The sequence below is a fragment of the Asterias rubens genome, chromosome 5 (genome assembly GCF_902459465.1).
Source record: "Asterias rubens chromosome 5, eAstRub1.3, whole genome shotgun sequence".
Taxonomy (NCBI): domain Eukaryota; kingdom Metazoa; phylum Echinodermata; class Asteroidea; order Forcipulatida; family Asteriidae; genus Asterias; species Asterias rubens.
In genome coordinates, this window is record NC_047066.1 from 6,043,534 (window position 1) to 6,061,107 (window position 17,574).

The 17,574-nt window shown below is 40.5% G+C and overlaps 2 protein-coding genes across 5 annotated transcripts in view; one reads left to right on the plus strand and one right to left on the minus strand.

Moving 5' to 3' along the window:
• LOC117290412 (gamma-aminobutyric acid type B receptor subunit 1-like) overlaps window positions 1-14,108 on the minus strand; it is a 44,540-nt gene extending 30,432 nt beyond the window's left edge. For all 3 annotated transcript variants that reach the window (XM_033771802.1, XM_033771801.1, XM_033771803.1), the window contains exon 1: window positions 13,637-14,108. In XM_033771802.1, the coding sequence (XP_033627693.1) occupies window positions 13,637-13,870 (234 nt within the window). In that variant the 5' untranslated portion in view covers window positions 13,871-14,108. The remainder of the gene's footprint in view (window positions 1-13,636) is intronic.
• LOC117290413 lies at window positions 4,780-9,719 on the plus strand. Of its 2 annotated transcripts, none has more exons than XM_033771804.1 (5): window positions 4,780-4,856; window positions 5,468-5,666; window positions 6,859-7,295; window positions 8,222-8,326; window positions 8,938-9,719. In XM_033771804.1, the coding sequence occupies exons 2-5, from the start codon at window positions 5,546-5,548 to the stop codon at window positions 9,493-9,495; spliced, it is 1,221 nt and encodes a 406-aa protein (XP_033627695.1). In that variant the 5' UTR covers window positions 4,780-4,856; window positions 5,468-5,545; the 3' UTR covers window positions 9,496-9,719. The 2 variants fall into 2 exon arrangements, with proteins under 2 accessions (XP_033627695.1, XP_033627697.1); XM_033771806.1 differs by having other exon boundaries at window positions 4,780-4,855; window positions 5,466-5,571.
• Window positions 14,109-17,574: the final 3,466 nt, after the last annotated feature.

The window sequence follows — 17,574 nt, forward strand, 5'->3', positions numbered from 1 at the left end:
TGACACGCGGGCTTGCACCTGTGCTTATAAGACAGTTTCTTCATTCCTATTGGTCGAGATACGCGCGACGCACATTATTATAAGGAGTTGTTTACCCGGTTACCATTTCATAGCTGGAGGGGTGTTGTGTTGAAAGAAACCAATGAAGAATTTTAACTTTTGCATTTATTCTACTTTTTGACCAAAAAGTGTTCATGTTTTTTGACCGAAAAGGTATTTATGAATGGGAATCAAAGTGTGTTGAATCGGTTTCCAGCTAGTGGTTTAAACCCGCCGAGGCCTGGTTCTTGATAATATACCTCAACTTCGTCTCGGTAAAATTATCAAGAATCAGGCACCGTTGGAATTAAACCACTAGTTGAAAACCTCTTCACCACACATTGATTCCCTTAGTTAAAACTGGTCTATTGTACAGAGAAGCCTTACTCTCACATGTTGTCTTGTTTGTGTTTTTAGAAGGTTCAAGGACAGGATTAAGTTCGCAAGACTAGTCAAGCAAGCAAGGAAATTAGTTGGCCTTCAGCAAGAGTATCCAGACGCACTATATAAATCTCCAAAGTACTATAAAAAAAATCTAAAGAACCTCATTTCTACAGAAAAACAAAACATACTTCATGCAAACGGCTCTGGACATAGGGCCTTGTGCTATTTTGGAAAAAAGATAATCTGGTTTTCATGTTTTGATCTGTAGTTCGAAATTCGTTTTCGGAACAAAATATCTCCAATGTACAAATGAAATTTAAAGAACTTCATTTCTAAACACAGACGCCTTTACTTTGATGTACACTAGAAATAGGGCCTTGTGCTACTTGGAAAAACATCCTCTTTTTTTCATGTTTTTATTTAAATTGGAACATAATCCCTTCTGTTGATGCACACATGTAAAAACCCACCATTTTTACATCGTGCCCTTCTAGCCTAGTGGTCATCAGTCGCGACTACACATCTGAGAATTGCGAGTTCGAATCTCCGTCCGAAATCAATATTTTTTTATCCCCCAAAACTAAAAATATATTTCTTTTTGTAATATTTAAGTTTGATTATTATCTTTATATCGATAGTGTTGCCTTTTCTTTTTCTCAAATGTTAGCCCAACATAACCTGTGTGCATGCATGACACGATGATGTTTAAAAACACAGTAAGCGAAAAATGGTGATCATAAGCGCAGAGTTTGGTGGTTAAGAGTTCTGTGAAATCAACTTGTACTCGATCAAACATCAAACCACCGACCCAAATTTTTTTTTTAAATCGTTATTTATTAACCACGTGACCCATATTTGCATATTTAATTGTACAAGGGGACAAAGTTGTTGGAACTTCCTGTTGATGCTGACATCATGAGAACATCAGCATAAGTATTGGAATTGCACTACCTATTGAACCACTTGGAGTGTTCAAGGAGTCCAACACGTCAGTCTAGAGTCCAACTCTGATCGTAAAAATCAATTCAGGCATCATCTTCAATTTAATTTTATGCAACAAGCAAACTTATAAATTTTTTGATTTTATTTCAAAGGGTAACATAAATGGCTGTTAGCGAACGGTTTCCAACAAAAACTACATGGTGTACGTGCACAATACTCTTACTGGCCTCAAGCATTTACCTCTAGATAATAAATCAAGCATTCAGTTCAAAATGATAAAAGTTTGTTATTGTCACATTATTCAGCGAACCATTAATCATACACAGCTACTATTCACAAGAAAATCTATGTGTGGAGGGTAACAGACAGCACACAATGGAACCGGAGTTTAACAATGACAATACCAAAAGTGCAACCGTCAGCCGTTGAAGTTTATTATACATGGGGCTGATGGTGATCAAAAGGATAAAAGTTTGTTATCGCCACATTTCCAGCGAACCATGAATCATACACAGCTACTATTCACATGAAAATCTATGCGTGGAGGGTAACATACAGCACACAATGGAACCGGAGTTTAACATTGACAATACCAAAAGTGCAATCTTCAGCCGTTGAAGTTTATTATACATGGGGCTGATGGTGATCAAAAGGATAAAAGTTTGTTATCGCCACATTATTCAGCGAACCATGAATCATACACAGCTACTATTCACAAGTAAATCTATGTATGGAGGGTAACAGACAGCACATCACACAATGGAACCGGAGTTTAACAATGACAATACCAAAAGTGCAATCGTCAGCCCTTGAAGTTTATTATACATGGGGCTGATGGTGATCAAAAAGATAAAAGTCTGTTGTCGATACAACCGCCCACTTAAATTCAACGGACCATGAATCACGGACCATATGCACAAAATATATATTCAAAAGAATATCCATATAATAGATTTGTCTGGTGTATAAACTGATGTCCCAGCCATTGGATTTTCGTGTGTTTTTGCTAGATTCCTCGCTCCCCAACCAAAGTGACTACAAAACGTCTCTAATGGATAACAATGGTATATTTCGACATGGTTTTTTCCCCAGCAAGAGTTGTGGGGCCCAATTTATCTAGTATTTATTTTTGGTATTTTGTTTATCTGTTTCATTTAAATATATGGTTAAGTTTTATTTTACGCTAACTGTTTTTGTGTTTGTTCTTCCTGTAAATTTGAATTGTTTTGCCGCTACATAAGATTACACCCACTAAATAGAATTGCTTTTAATACATTGCTTTCTTCGTTAGAAAAAAGGGGGGGGGGGTCCGTACTCGTTAAGGTTTGCTTTTTATGGGCCCCTCCATCCCCTACATGTGTTTTGCATTGATTTTTAGTTTTTGTTTTCTATTATTGTACGATTGCATTTGCTTGTAATAAATGATTTATTACCTTCTGTGTAGACTAAGCAAGTCTCGCGCGTATTTGAACTTGCGGGACCATTATGTTCCAAACCTTATGGAGTTTTACGTGAGACATTTTGTTTCGTCCATTATTTTAGTTTAACGTAGTTTATGACCATGAATATTATAAATATTGTTGGAAATGTAATACTAGTTAACAAAACGTATACAAGTAAAATCCTTTCGACAAAAGAAATCCTACTTTCGGGATGTCAACTTCCCGAGATAAATTATCACAGGAAGACGACATAGGATGTCGACTTCCCGAGATAAATTATCACAGCAAGACGACATCCTACTTTTGGGATATCGACATTCCGAGATAAATTATCACAGGAAAACGACATTCTTCTTTTAGAATGTCGACTTCCCGAGATAAATTATCACAGGAAGATGACAACTGACGTTTAGGATGTCGACATACCGAGATAAATTATCACAGCAAGACGACATCCTACTTTTAGGATGTCGACATCCCGAGATAAATTATCACAGGAAGACGACATCCTACTTTTAGGATGTCGACATTCCGAGATAAATTATCACAGGAAGACGACATTCTTCTTTAAGAATGTCGACTGTTTGTAGTTATAAGACTCCTTGGGGATAGGAGAAAAATTTGGAAAAACCGTGACCTCAATTTGATCTCTACTTCCGGGTCAACCGGAAGTGGGACCATATCTCAAGAACTACTCAACCGATTTTCAATTTGTTTTCACTTACAGACTCCTTGACATTAATATTGACTGTGAAAACTCGTGACCCCATGTTGGCCTCTACGTCCGGGTGAACCGGAAGTGGGACCATACGCCAAGTGCTATACAACCGATTTTCAATCCTGTTTGTTCAGTTTTATCCTCCTAAGGCATTAAAAATAAACTTTGAAAATCCATGACCCCAAGTTGACCTCTACTTCCGGGTCAACCAGAAGTGGCACCATATCTCAAGAACTACACAACCGATTTTCTAACTTTTTTTCAGTTACAGACTCCTTGGGCGTTAGAGATTAGCCTTAGGTTACCGTGACCCCATGAAGTGGCACCGTAACTCAAGACACTGTACAGTATTTTTCAAACATTCAGTTATAGACTCCTTGGTATTGTTAACACATAATCAAAGCAAAAGAACACGGAACAGCTTTGTGTTTGTTCACAAACACCTAATGTCTAGTTTCATTTTATTTTATTAAAAAAGAAAGAAAAAAGGGACAAAAAAGAGCTTGGGAGTTCACAGAGCTCGTGATGTGCCAACACACATCGGTGTATATGGGCAAAACCTAAATTAATATACTTTATCCCCGATGCAAATTCCCATCTATTAAGAATATCTATCCATTAATGAAAAGTGTGAGACATGTTGGTCTTTTTATAGGGAGTTATCAGAAGTTTTCAGAGTAGAGTCAGTCACTGCTCTGATTGGTTATACGGAGTAGCCTACTGTGGTTGGAGGGCTCAGACCTCGTCATTGACGTCACGCACATTTTATAGATACCAAGTAAAAAGTAGCAATCAGGGGGAAATCAGCGCAAAGTTGAACGCCGTTCAGAAATCAAACTTTCCTACACAAATGACAGGGTATTTGCAACTAATTTGAAATTAATATGTACAGTGCTTTTTACAGCTTTTCGTCCTAAATCAATAAGCAAAATGAAAAGAAAGGTTTATGTTAGTTCGTGACCCTCGAAAACTAACGCAAACAAAAACATTTTACGTTTTCAAGAACTGACCCGCCTTTCAGCGATCGAAGCGCCTCAATGAACATTGTGAAATCATGTAAAAAAAAACTCCAACTTGAAAAAAAAGTGTTTTTGTACAGTATATTTTTGTTCACGTGGCAATGGTGGCAAGTTATTGTGTGGGCTGCTCATTGTGTGAGGGCCCTTGTGTAGTCGGGCGTGTCAGCAGACTGTTGGATATAAACCGAGACTACGCTACAATGCCCGGCATTCGATGAATATATATGATATTTCTATCAAGAGGTCACTTGCAAAAAAAAAATTAAAAATAGACGACCGTAACTTTATTCGGTGACGCCGGTGCACCAAAAGGTGAGTTTTTTTCTCTATTACGTTTGACTATAGACGATCTGGTCAAAAATTACGACAGTGTAGACAGAAATTATATTTCATGGGCACTCATTTCATTACCATTATTACAGTCAATGTGCGAGTATTTTGAACTGTTAAATTAATTACGAAAAGTCTACCGAGTGGGGCAGTTTTTGGTAACGTGTAGGTTGTACACGGAATACTGACAACTAAGTATTACGATACGCTACACTTATAGGCCTATACTAGAATTTAAAACTGTAATACATTGTTTTTTCATCGAACACTCTTGTATGACTTTGTATTCAAGCCCAAACCTGATGTCATCGTCGTCAAGTGTCGCCATGTTTTGCAAGATCTTTGTAATCAGAAAGAAAGTGCATGGTCAAACTAAAACTGTTCATTGAATATTGGAACTCACCAGACAATATTTATCAAGATGACACAAATTTGATTGCGTCATGATGACTTCACGTATCAACAAAAAAAACTACAAAGACATGCTATCAAACTTTCACTTTACTTTTTACAAGCTGTGCTAATTACACCGAATGCCTATAGGTTTTTTTTATTGTAGAAAAAAACTAAGTCTCTTTTCTCTGCTTTTATAGACAATGGAAGATTTACCTGTCGCACCCAAGACGAAATGTCCCATCATATTTACGTGAAAGAGTAGACTACATGCAATCATGTCACCGAAGAAAAAAGCAAAATGGTCAGTTGCAACTGCAAGTAACCAGTGCATGAAATATACCACTGTTTTATTAGGGATAATCAGTATCTGCTTCGTGTTTGTACTGTATCATCAAGGTATGGCTTAATTTATTATATCATTATTTGTAGCAGTGGCTTGTAGGTGTTGGGGTTGGTGGGTTGGTAGGCTTGATTGAAGACCCGTTCTCGCGTGAGATATCCCTGCCCTATAATCATATCACGCCAACGAAAGCAAAACAGGCCAGTGCGCCATGTTTAACGTTTACACAGTCAACATGTTTAAAAATGTTTTCGAGAATGGCGCGGCACAGGTTGTGGGATGCCCTGCGGGCTAAGTTTTTGACATTAGGCGATTGGACAGAAATAAAAGGACTTTCATGTAATTGGGTCTTGAGCCAACCCAAGTCTATTGGGTTGGTAGTCTTTGATTGGTACTATACTATGCTGAACTGCAATTACAGCTTGCTTTTTAAGATCAAAATCTTTTATTTATGGGGATTATCCAGCTCCATGTTTGAAGGCACAGTGGACTGTACAAATAGTTAAGACTGGTTAGGACTAGCCTTAAAGGCACCGGAACCCTTTGGTAGTTGTCAAAGACCAGTCTTCTCACTTGGTGTATATCTCACTAGTGGTTTGAACCCGCCGAGGCCTGGTTCCTGACAATTTACTTCGACTTCGTCTCGGTAAAAATTATCAAGAACCAGGCCTCGTTGGGATTAAACCACTAGTTGAAAACCTCGTCACCACACTTGATTCCCTTATTATAGAGTAGTCCTAATGACTAGTAACTCTTTGTGAAATCGACCCGTGGGACACGTTTGCCAATTGTCATAGACCAGACTTCTTAACCTGGTGTATCCCAATAATATGCATAAAAAAACAAACCTGTGAAAATTTGGGCTCAATCTTGGATATCGAAGTTGCAAAAGGATAGAAAAAACACTGTTGTTGCATTACTTTGTGTGCTTCAGCTGAAGCCTTTTATTATTTGAGTGAGAAATCAACCTCTTTCTGGAAAAAATATACATTACTTCAGAGGGAGCCGTTTCTCACAATGTTTTATACTATCAACAGCTCTTTAACAAGTAAGTTTTTATGCTAACAATTTGTTGAGTATAACATCCTCTATGAGTATAATAACCAATAGAGTCCGTGGCCTCTAACTAACACCATGTGTGGTAAAGGCCCTCGGCCACGACCCGACCGGTTTTAAACGGCCGTTTAAGACCTCGTCGCTACCCTTTTATTCACTTGTTAAATTCTGTAATACTCCTTTAAACTTCAGGTACCACCCACAAGAAACACTCCACCATCATGGTCGCCGTCATGAGGGGTCAAAGTTCAAAAACTAGGGCTACCCAGGATATCCGACCAGCTCCATCGGACAATCTTACAACTGCTCAAACCGTTGCGAACAACTCAACTGCTCGAATTGTTGCAAACAGTGCAACTGCTCGAATTGTTGCAAACAGGGCAACTGCTCGAATTGTAGCAAAGAACAACTCCATTTCCTTGGTGACGACAAGGAAGTATCCACAGATTGATTTGGAAAAGGAAATTCCACCACTTGATGAGATTTTCAAGAGGACAGTAATTGTGACGGCCATCTCTTCAAACCATTACAAGGAGGGAAAGGTGATGATCAGCACCGCACAGAACGTCATGCCAAACACGAGGATTGTTGTCTGCGATTTGGGGCTGATTCCCAGCGAAATTCGAGAAGTAAGCAGCGCTATATACATATACATATAAGCCATGTTTGAGATATGGTGGACACAGCATTATGACACTATTAGGGTTGGGTTTAATTTGTCTGTAGACACTCAAACCAAACAGTGCAAAAGTCACCCATACCTCAAAGAGACTAATAATGAACATGTGTTTTTCCCCCAATTTTAAATGTAAAGCCCGGTTCATACTACCCTTTTTCAACGCCTTCGTGGCTTGAAGAGCCGCGACCACAAGGGACTGGAAACGCGTACGCGGTCTAGTCTCCCATTCCATTCGCTTTGGATTGCGGCTCTCCAAGCCACAAAGGCCTTGACAAAAGGCTAGGCTCATACTTCCTGTGAATGCAAACTTTGACGTCACATTATGGCTGCCCTTGCAGCGAATGTTTCGCAGGAGTGAACACGGTTCAAAACTGTTGCGAATTGTTCATCGCGAATTTGTGACGTCAAAATTCGTTTCGCATGAGCCCCCCCCCCCCCTGTGTAAGTTTTTGATTTTAACAGTGGTTGCCGAGGACACTATTGGTATTCACTCAAAATAATTATTACTTACTTGGTAACGAGTAATGGGGAGCTGTTGATATTATAAAACATTGTGAGAAACGGCTCCCTCTGAAGTGACGTAGTTTTCGAGAAAGAAGTAATTTTTCACAAATTTGATTTCGAGGTCTCGAAATCAAACATCCTGAAGGCACACAACTTCGTGTGACAAGGGTGTTTTTTTCGTTCATTATTATCTCGCAAGTTCGATGACCGATTGAGCTCAAACTTTCACAGGTTTGTTATTTTATGCATATGTTGAGATTCACCAACTGTGAAGGCTAGTCTTTGACAGTTACCAATAGTGTCCACTGCCTTTAAAGAATCATCCAATAATAAAATGATAACTTATATCCATTTGTTCCCCTTTTGTTTTAGCTGTCGACTTTCTGCAATGTAGAAGTGCGAAGTTTTAAATTCTCCAAGTATCCTCCTCACGTAAAAGATCTTCTTAACTACGCTTGGAAACCAGCCCTCATAAAGGTATCCGATCCACATCGCTTACAAATTACATGTTAGTCTACAACACCCCTTACATATATTCCCCCGGGGATCACCCCAGGGAGTCGTAGTTTTAACCATAGCACTCGAAGCAGTCAACATTTGCATATTAGTCTTTATTGATTGGCGACGGTATTTTTGTTAACGTAGTTGCCGATAATGTGAATATACGATACGAACACGATAATACGAATAGACCCTTCTATCGCAACGTCACATCCCGAGATTTTGCCAACCGAGGTTAAACAACTATGGAGAGCCATATAGTATATCAAAAACAGTGGCGAAACGTAACAAAAAAATATTAAAAAATAAGAAGAATTTGTTGGAAACTTCACAATTCTGTTTATTCATGGTTGACTTTTTTGCTAACATTCGGCCGGCCATGCTGACCGGCGCACAATGGCTTTGCCGTCTCATAAAGACAGGAATTGGCAGTGTAACAGTACGAAACCCCTCGCTGCGGTGCAACAAAATAATGCTACCGGGACCAACGGCTTTACGTCCCATCCGAAGGACATATAGCTTTGTATATACCTGCTTAGCATTAAACTGTGGATTTCATTCTCTATCATTGTTGTCTCTTTTGGTAGGAACTACTGTACGAATTCGGCGCCGTCTTTTGGGCGGACTCTTCGGTGCGTTTCAGGAGGAGCATCTTGCTCCTAACGGACCATCTTAAGACATTCCACGGCTTCATACCACAAGTGGCAAATTACGACAGCAGCGGGACATTTTCAGTGGTTGATTTGACCCACCCGGCCATGTTTGACTATTTAAAGGTTGACATAGATACATTCAGGAAGGATACTGGGTTCACTCCAAAACCCCGCGGCGGCATTCTGTACTTTGTTAACAGCTCCTACATCAATGAGAAACTACTGCAACCGTGGGTAGACTGTTCGATGGTGATAGAGTGCATAGCACCACATGGGAGTCAGAACCCACACAAAAAGAAAATGAAGGGATATTACGTGCATCGCTACGACCAATCAGCTCTCGCAATTTTGATGTACAAAAATTTGAGAGGTTTATACCATATTGGCCATGATGCGACCAAAACCTTCAAGTCTGTTATGAGAGTTGAAAACAGTGGGCATTCTTATATAACAAATAAAGTCAAGATTTGTAAAAAAAAGATTTTAACTTAAAAACCCCCAATTCTTAACATAAATAATTATGTTACTTTTATAGATTATTGTTGAAAGAACCTCTGGTATTATTCTTCCTGATCTTTTTCAAACTCTTTTCTGTAAGTGTTTTAAGTTGTATGTTCTGTGCTGACGTTCACCCAGGCCCACAGTGTTTTATAGGGTGCGTTCGTTTAGCTTCCCTGGGTCGACCCCGGTCTGTGGCGTTTTTTTTTTCAGAACGAACGTGAGCGGATAATTACCCACGTTCGTCCTGGAAATAAAAAAGCGCCACACACCGGGGTCGACCATGGGAAGCTAAATGAACGCACCCAAAGCTTGACCCTCACTGGTCATGGTGACTGTGTGAACCTGGCTGTTGCATGGTGTCTCCATGCTGGAAGTTATGTAATAACTTAGTATTTAAGGCACATTCAACGTTGACCCGTGATCTGTCCCATTCAGGTGCGCCACGAGTCCAAGTTGCATTGTTGTTTATGCGTCAATATTCTCATTTGAGTTGTGTTCAATTAAAGACATTGGACACTATTGGTAATTGTCAAAATCCAGTCTTCTCACTTGGTGTATCTCAACATGTGCATAAAATAACAAACCTGTGAAAATTTGAGCTCAATCGGTCGTCGAAGTTGCGAGATAATAATGAAAGAAAAAAACACCCTTGCCACACGAAGTTGTGTGCTTTCAGATGCTTGATTTCGAGACCTCAAATTCTAAATCTGAGGTCTCATTCGAGGAAAACTACTTCTTTCTCGAAAACTACGTTACGTCAGAGGGAGCCGTTTCTCACAATGTGTTATACTATCTACAGCTTTAATCTCGCCCAAGTTCGAATCCCACCCGAGATCGGAAAGAGTGCGTACACACATCGTTACCAACTATAAGGTTTTATACTAATAATTTTGTTGAGTAATTAGCAATAGTGTCCACTGTCTTTAAAACACCCTGTGGTGTGTATATTCTCATACTCTTCAGTCTCCTGACGACGACCAGAGCAGGCTAGAAACATTGAGACAAATTGGGGTGTTAATTGTTGGAATGGAAATAACTGTCTTGCAAATGTTTTAATGTTGTAGAGTTGGATCGGCGTGAGTAAATCTAAATTTGTAATGGGTATAAGCTTCTTATTATAGCGCGCATATCCGCCACTCAGTGACGCCATAGATATAATTAAATATAGTTTATGGAACCAATAAAATGGCATAAATGTATTTGACTTTTACAAATGGTTGACTTGAAGGGAGGATAGGTGTTTAAAATAAATCAGTTATTCTCGATATCGAGAATTGATAATTGTTGTTTTAATGTGTTCTCTAAAAGTAAAGCATTTCATGGAATAATATTTCAAGGGAAGTCTGTCACCATTACCTTCTGTAAACCCTCGAAGTTATTTGTAAATCTGTGAACTTTTAATTTTGTTCTGTTCAGAAAGTGTCCAATGGCTTTAAAGCCATTATACACTTTCGGTAAACAGTATTGTCCAAGTCCCACACTTAGTGTATCACAACTTCTATATAAAATAACAAACCTGTGAAAATTTAGGCTCAATCGGTCATCGGAGTCGGGAGAAAATAACGGGAAACCCACTCTTGTTTCTGCGCGTTTCGCCGTGTCATGAGTCATGACATGTGTTTAAAATAAGGCCGTAATTCTCGCTGACGAGAATTAATATTGTTTTTATGTTTTCCCAAAAAGTAAAGCATTTCATGGAATTATATTTCAAGGGAAGTCTTTCATCGTTACCTTCTGTAAACCCTCTAAGTAATTTGTAAATCTGTGAACTTCATTTTTGTTCTGTTCAGAATGTGTCCAAAGGCTTTTAAACTAGTTGTTTCATGAAGTGATTTTGTGTTTCAATCCAAATGGGTTTAAAAAAAATCCCTGCATGATATAGTATACAAATATTGACTGCTTCGAGTGCTATGGTTAAAACTATGACTCCCGAGGTGATCTTCGGAGCGTTCTATTTACCCAAGGCGAAGCCGAGGGAAAATAGAACGCTACGGGGATCACCGAGGGAGTCATATTTTTTAACCATTGCACGAGTAAAAGCAGTCAATATTTGTTTTATAACACCCCAAACATTTCTAAATACTGTACTATTATTATTAAGTTACAGACCTGAATGCTACAATCCACGGACGACGCGAATACAGATTGCAAACACTTTTACTTACTGTGCTGCATGTAGTGTCGTGCAATCCGAAATGGTTACAGACTATTAATTTATCATCCTCGTACACGCAACGGACGTCTGGGTACTGCACGCCGTGTGCTAGTCTTCGGACTAGCGCATGGCAAACCGACGCACTATCACACGGCCGTCGTCTAGCAAAACTAAGACATGTCATGTGACGCGCTCTAAACCAATGAGCAGGCAGAATACTTGCAAGGGGTGTTATAATATCGGATAATACACACGCCGGTTACAAAAACGCACTTTTGTAAAAGTATGTTTTATCAGGGTCCAATTTCAAAAAGCCTGTAAGCATAACAAAATCTTGCTTTACAGAAACTGGTTACCAGCCAAAATTCCATGTGAGTTTACATTGTTGCAACTGGTGCCCACTCATTTTTCGCTTAGCAAAGAAATTTTACTACGCAGTATTTTCTGCTTAACAGCTTTATGAAAAAGGGCTCAATTTCATGGAGCTGCTAACGACCGAAGCTGTGGTTATTGCGCGAGTTCCATTTCATAGCCATGCATATAACCACAAGCACACGAAAGGGCGTGCTAACCATCCGGTCCTTACTGCACGAAAATAAATGATGTCACAATACATAGTGAACGCTCATGCTGGCCACTTGGACCCATTTTCATAGAGCTGCTTAAAATGTAGCTAAGCACAAACAATTATACTTACCAGATTAGGGTCACCAGCCAAAATACCATGTGACACGTTCAATTTGTGACTGGTATTTTACTTATTACTGTTAAGCAAGGAAATGCATAGCAATATTTTTCTGCTTAAGCAGCTCTATGAAAATGGGCAACGATTTCCCTGCTAAGCTGTGGAATAACCTGCTAAGCAGCAGTATTAAATTAGGCACAGGTGGTTTTTATAATAGCGTAAGATATTTTGAGGTGAACCTAATCCCTTTCATATGCGATAAAGCTATCTCAACCAAGGAAAGAAATTACTGACAAAACGTAATGACGACACATTCAAAGGGTTGGCCATTGGGGTTTGGTTTGTTGGACAAAATATTTTTAAAAAAAAAGAGTAAAGGCTCTGGACACCTTTGGCAATTGTTAAGACCAGTATTCTCACCTGGTTTATCAATGCATAAAATAACAATTATGTGAATTTGTTTTCTCAATTTTGCCTCAATTGGTCATCGTTACAAGAGAATAATGAAAGAAAATGCCTTAAAAAGGGTTAAGGCCTGAAGTCTTTTCATATTTGAGTGATAAATTACCTCTATCGCAAAAAAAATTAATTTACTTCAGAGAGAGCCGTTTCCCACAAATTTTCATACCAATAGCTCTCCATTGCTCGTTACCAAGTAAGGTAATGCTAAACAGTATTTCGACAAAAATTACCAATAGGGTCCCGGGGTCGATTTCACGCAAAATAAAATCAACTAGTCCTATAGGAGTTATTAAAAACTTCAGGCTTGTCCTAACTCGAGTAACACATTCTATCTCGGAAAAGTTTCCGTATGGCGCCACCACTTTTTCATTCGATATAAAATAATATAGGAACTTATTTACCTGATTCATATATCCCTTTTTGTAAAAATGAGTGAAAAAGTGGTGGCGCCATACGGAAAGTTATCCGAATTGACTTATCTCCTAAAACATTTCTAGAATTTGTAACAGTATTTGAGTATACAGTGCTATTTAACACACATAGGTGTATATGTAATGGGTAAAACCAGAATGACTATTCTTTATACCCGATGCAAAATTCCACATCTATTTCCCGCTGCTAAAACATATATGATTTAAACTGGTCTAGTTGCTATGACACTGCTCTAGAGTTGCAAAGGTCGTGGGTTCGAATCCGACACGGGTAATATGCCCGTGGGTCCCCCCCCCCCTTTACACATAATTCGGGAAAGTACCGAGTATACAGTGCTAACACGCATCGGTGTATTTATGGGTAGAAACCAAAAGGGAAAACAGTGGGTTTGGTCTTACCGCTGTGTCTTTGGGTAGCAAGACGAGCTCGAATCCCGGTAGCACATGACGATTGGCATTTATATCTCTCACGGCCAGCTGACTAGCAAGCAAGAGGGCCTCACCTCCAGCCCAAGCCCCGGTCATTGGAAACAGACCAAGAAGGTACAGCTTGGTGTTGTTGTTTGATGATGCACTTTCACACAACGAGCAGACGACACCCACCATCACCACACACGCAACCAGTTTAAACATTGGGGCTTTTGAGCGCCCACGCTGCCAACGTTTCTCTTTTGGTGAATCAATGAATGCCGAACGAAGAATGTGGTTTTACAAGAGCAGGAACAATACGTAAGAAGAATTTATAAATAAATAGTAAACTTGTGGGTATAGTACAACCAAGTGTAAATCTATTTTGTGGTAGTGTTGCCTCTGAACTGAAAAGAGCCGAGTGTGTGGTCTCGACGTTTCGAACGCGAAACTCTGCTCGTTTATTCTGTTCGTCTTCAGGCATACAATACTTGTGGAACAATACGATTGCTTATAGACTGCGCAACGCTCTTCTCACCTCCAAGGCTCCCATTCAATGGGATTGTTAGTCTAGGTTCCTAGACCATTGGTGTTGCGTGGTCACACACACAACCAACGTTCCGATTATGCACGGCAAAAACTGTACACGCTTGTAATGAACGAACGCTAGCGGGCGCTCTGTCCGCTAGCGTTCGTTCATAGACCTTTTCGCAAATACTGGGGCGCGCGCGTAAAGCTTGGAATTAGGTGCATTGTGGTCTAGCTGGTTTCCAAATTTGATCCATATCTATCCCACAATGCACCTCATTCAACAGTCTGCGCTTGCGCATTGGTATTTGCGATAAGGTATATTACAAGCGTGTACAGTTTTTGCCGTGCATAATAATCGGCACGTTGGTTGTGTGTGACCACGCAACACCAATGGTCTAGGAACCTAGACTATATGACACCTAGACTTGGGCCCTGCCATTCTCAAGGAGAAGGATAAAGAATACTCAGATCCAGTGATTCTATTTAATAAGAAAGCGCATTGAGTACCTTGTTTGGTAGATACGTGCGCTATATAAGACTTTGATATAATACGATGATATCATTGGATAAACGACACAGTGACACTTATGAGCTTACCATAGATGCGCAACATTTACACTCCTCAAGTCCGCGATGGAATGTGACTGCGTAAGTCTACTGGGTGCGTTCGTTTAGCTTCCCTGGGTCGACCCCTGTGTGTGGTGGGTTTTTTTCCAGGACGAACGTGTGCAGATAATTACCCACGTTCGTCCTGGAAAAAGAAACCGCCACACAACGGGGTCGACCCAGGGAAGCTAAACGAACGCACCCTCTATGTGAACTGAAAGTATAGGTCAAAGGTGGATGTACACGCCGGCTGCAGGCCGGTCTCTCTCTAAGTGTTATTTGCATTTTTTTTTTAAGTTCTCGTTTGTACATCGTGACATCATTAATTTTTAATAAAGTTAATAATGACTGTGTTTCAACCGCCGAAAACACACAAAATTTATTTTCGTGACAAGAAAATCGTTTGCTTCTGTCCGCCATCGTAAAACCACTGTCCATCACCTTCCTAGGTTCGCAAAGTACGCCTCTTATTACGTTATTTAATATTAATGAAGTGTGACGCCCAGTGGGCGTGCGTACCACGAGGTTGAGGCCAAAGGCTTGTTTTTATGTAACCGTCATTTCGCCCTGAGATAAAGCCATATTGTTCATGCCTGCGTTTCTAGTGTGACATTGCGAACGCTACTTAAACGTTACCATGCCAACAAACGCTGTTATCGATCCGTCGGTAAAGAAAAGAAACACAGTTTCTTGCAATCCGACGACTCTTTTGTGTGTAGGGGCCTAATGGATTCCACTACGCGTCATCAACTGCCATGTTTGATGTATTTTACACACGTGTACCCGCTGCGCGCATCCTCGCTACCATGGACAGCGCGCCGTATCGATACCTCTCGTCACGAGCGAGCAAGGAATGCTGGGAAAAAATGGCGCGGTGAGATCGATCACCCCTAGGAACGAGGTTGCGCTGCGAGTGACTCTTGTGCACCTTTCACGTGTAAAATACATCAAACATGACCGCCACAATGACGCGGAGTGCAATCCATCTATAGCAGGTTTAAATGGATTGCATATAGCATCAACGACCACCCTGTTCGATGATAAACATTGGAAAGGTGCATGCTGCTTACTATATGGGTGCGTTCGATTGGCCTCCCTGGGTCGACCCCAGGAGTGCGTTTTGGCGACCCCAACCAAACGTCATAACCAATACGGTAACCGAGCTCACAACTCGGTTATCGTTCAGTCTGAACAGCAGAACCAACGACCAACAACCGAAACAGTTTTTGGTTGGGGTCGCCAAAACGCACTCCAGGGGCTTTTCTCAAACCTCGGCTTAGGCTCCGGCTCAGGCTCCGCGTGCCGGTACAATCAGCAATACGCACTGAAAATGCAGGTTAGAGGCCGAGCTGCGTACACACAGCACGCGGAGCCTAAGCCTGAGCCGGAGCCCAAGCCGTGGTTTGAGAAAGGCCCCAGTCACTCGCGTGAGCCCCTGACAACAATCGAACGATCACACTCGCCCTCTCGTGGTTAGGTCATGCACCTGGGACCAGCCCCAAGTGACCCGTTCCACAGAGCAGGGGACTTGGGGCTGACCCGGGTGAGCCCCTATTTGAACGTAGCAGGGGCAGACCGGGGTTGACCCGGAAAGCTAATAGAACGCACCCATTACTTGAACATCAGTGGTTATTTTATATTAATAATAATTATGAACCAGTTGAACATCGGTTTAATGTCCCTATAGCTCCGTTTGTATGGCACCAACACCATTGTTTCATAACCTCACATTTAACAGCCGTCGGATAGTCTGATTTGCATTACTTCTCCTTCTTCTTATGTTTTTTTCTTCTTCTCATTTTCTCCCCTTGCAATCATGAGTTTTCGATAATGGTTGAGTAGTCAAAGAGAGTGATCTCGCAACGATACACGTGCATCTACGTCGGGTTGAGGAACGCTTGCCGTACACATTCGCCTATCAGCCCCGGGGCAAATAATGTGTTGATTCCAAAACGCCTCACGAAACAAAACCATCTTCAGTAAATCCGGAACACATTTGGTGGTGTTTTTAAATAACACCAACGTTGCTGAAATGCATTAATGTATCTCCTTTTTAAGCAGAGGAGTTTTGTTGGTGTGCGTCCTGCATGTTTGACTTTACACATCGCTTTCTAATGCCCTGGGTGTGGTTGTTGGTCGTTAGTCTTCAACCATTGGTCATAACGGGGACATTGGTCTACATTAGTGCGGAAGGAATGTTTAACACGACTCGCTATAAAAACCAACACGAACCAGAATCGATTGTGAGAACTGATACAAACCTGGAACAAATAACTCGCTGAATCTCGCAAAGCCTCGTCTTGATATCACTTATGTGAGATTTACAAGTCCTGTGGATGAATATTTGCAAAATGAATGTTTCTTTGGATGTATTCTTTTGAGATCATTTAGATCTGTATTCAACCAACATAATGCGGAGCACGGCAATTTGACATTGACAAACCAACCCAAAGCCTTATCATTTCTCAAATCTATTACTTAGATGGATGGTCACATCTCTCTCTAGCTCTCCCTGTTGTGGGAAATGACTGCATCATATAAAACTGCTTTATTTGGTCGGAAACGGAAACCCAAGATCTCATGCCATAATACCGTCAAGTAGCATCGCTGATTATTTTCAAGTTTTGATTTGAAGACTTATTTATAGTCGTCATCGTCGATCAGCGGGTTTGTAAGACATAACAATTTTCATTCCTTTCTACCAAAATGATCATTACGCATTCATGTAGAAACATGCTGTGCAGATTCATCGATCGGAGGAACTAATATTGAGGCCGTCGTTTAATTTCAAA

Coding starts and splice junctions, on each gene's coding strand:
- LOC117290413 (XM_033771804.1), top strand. CDS start 5,546: ATGTCACCGAAGAAAAAAGCAAAATGGTCAGTTGCAACTGCAAGTAAC. Junction 5,667..6,858: donor GTTTGTACTGTATCATCAAG/GTATGGCTTAAT, acceptor TTTAAACTTCAG/GTACCACCCACAAGAAACAC. Junction 7,296..8,221: donor TTCCCAGCGAAATTCGAGAA/GTAAGCAGCGCT, acceptor CTTTTGTTTTAG/CTGTCGACTTTCTGCAATGT.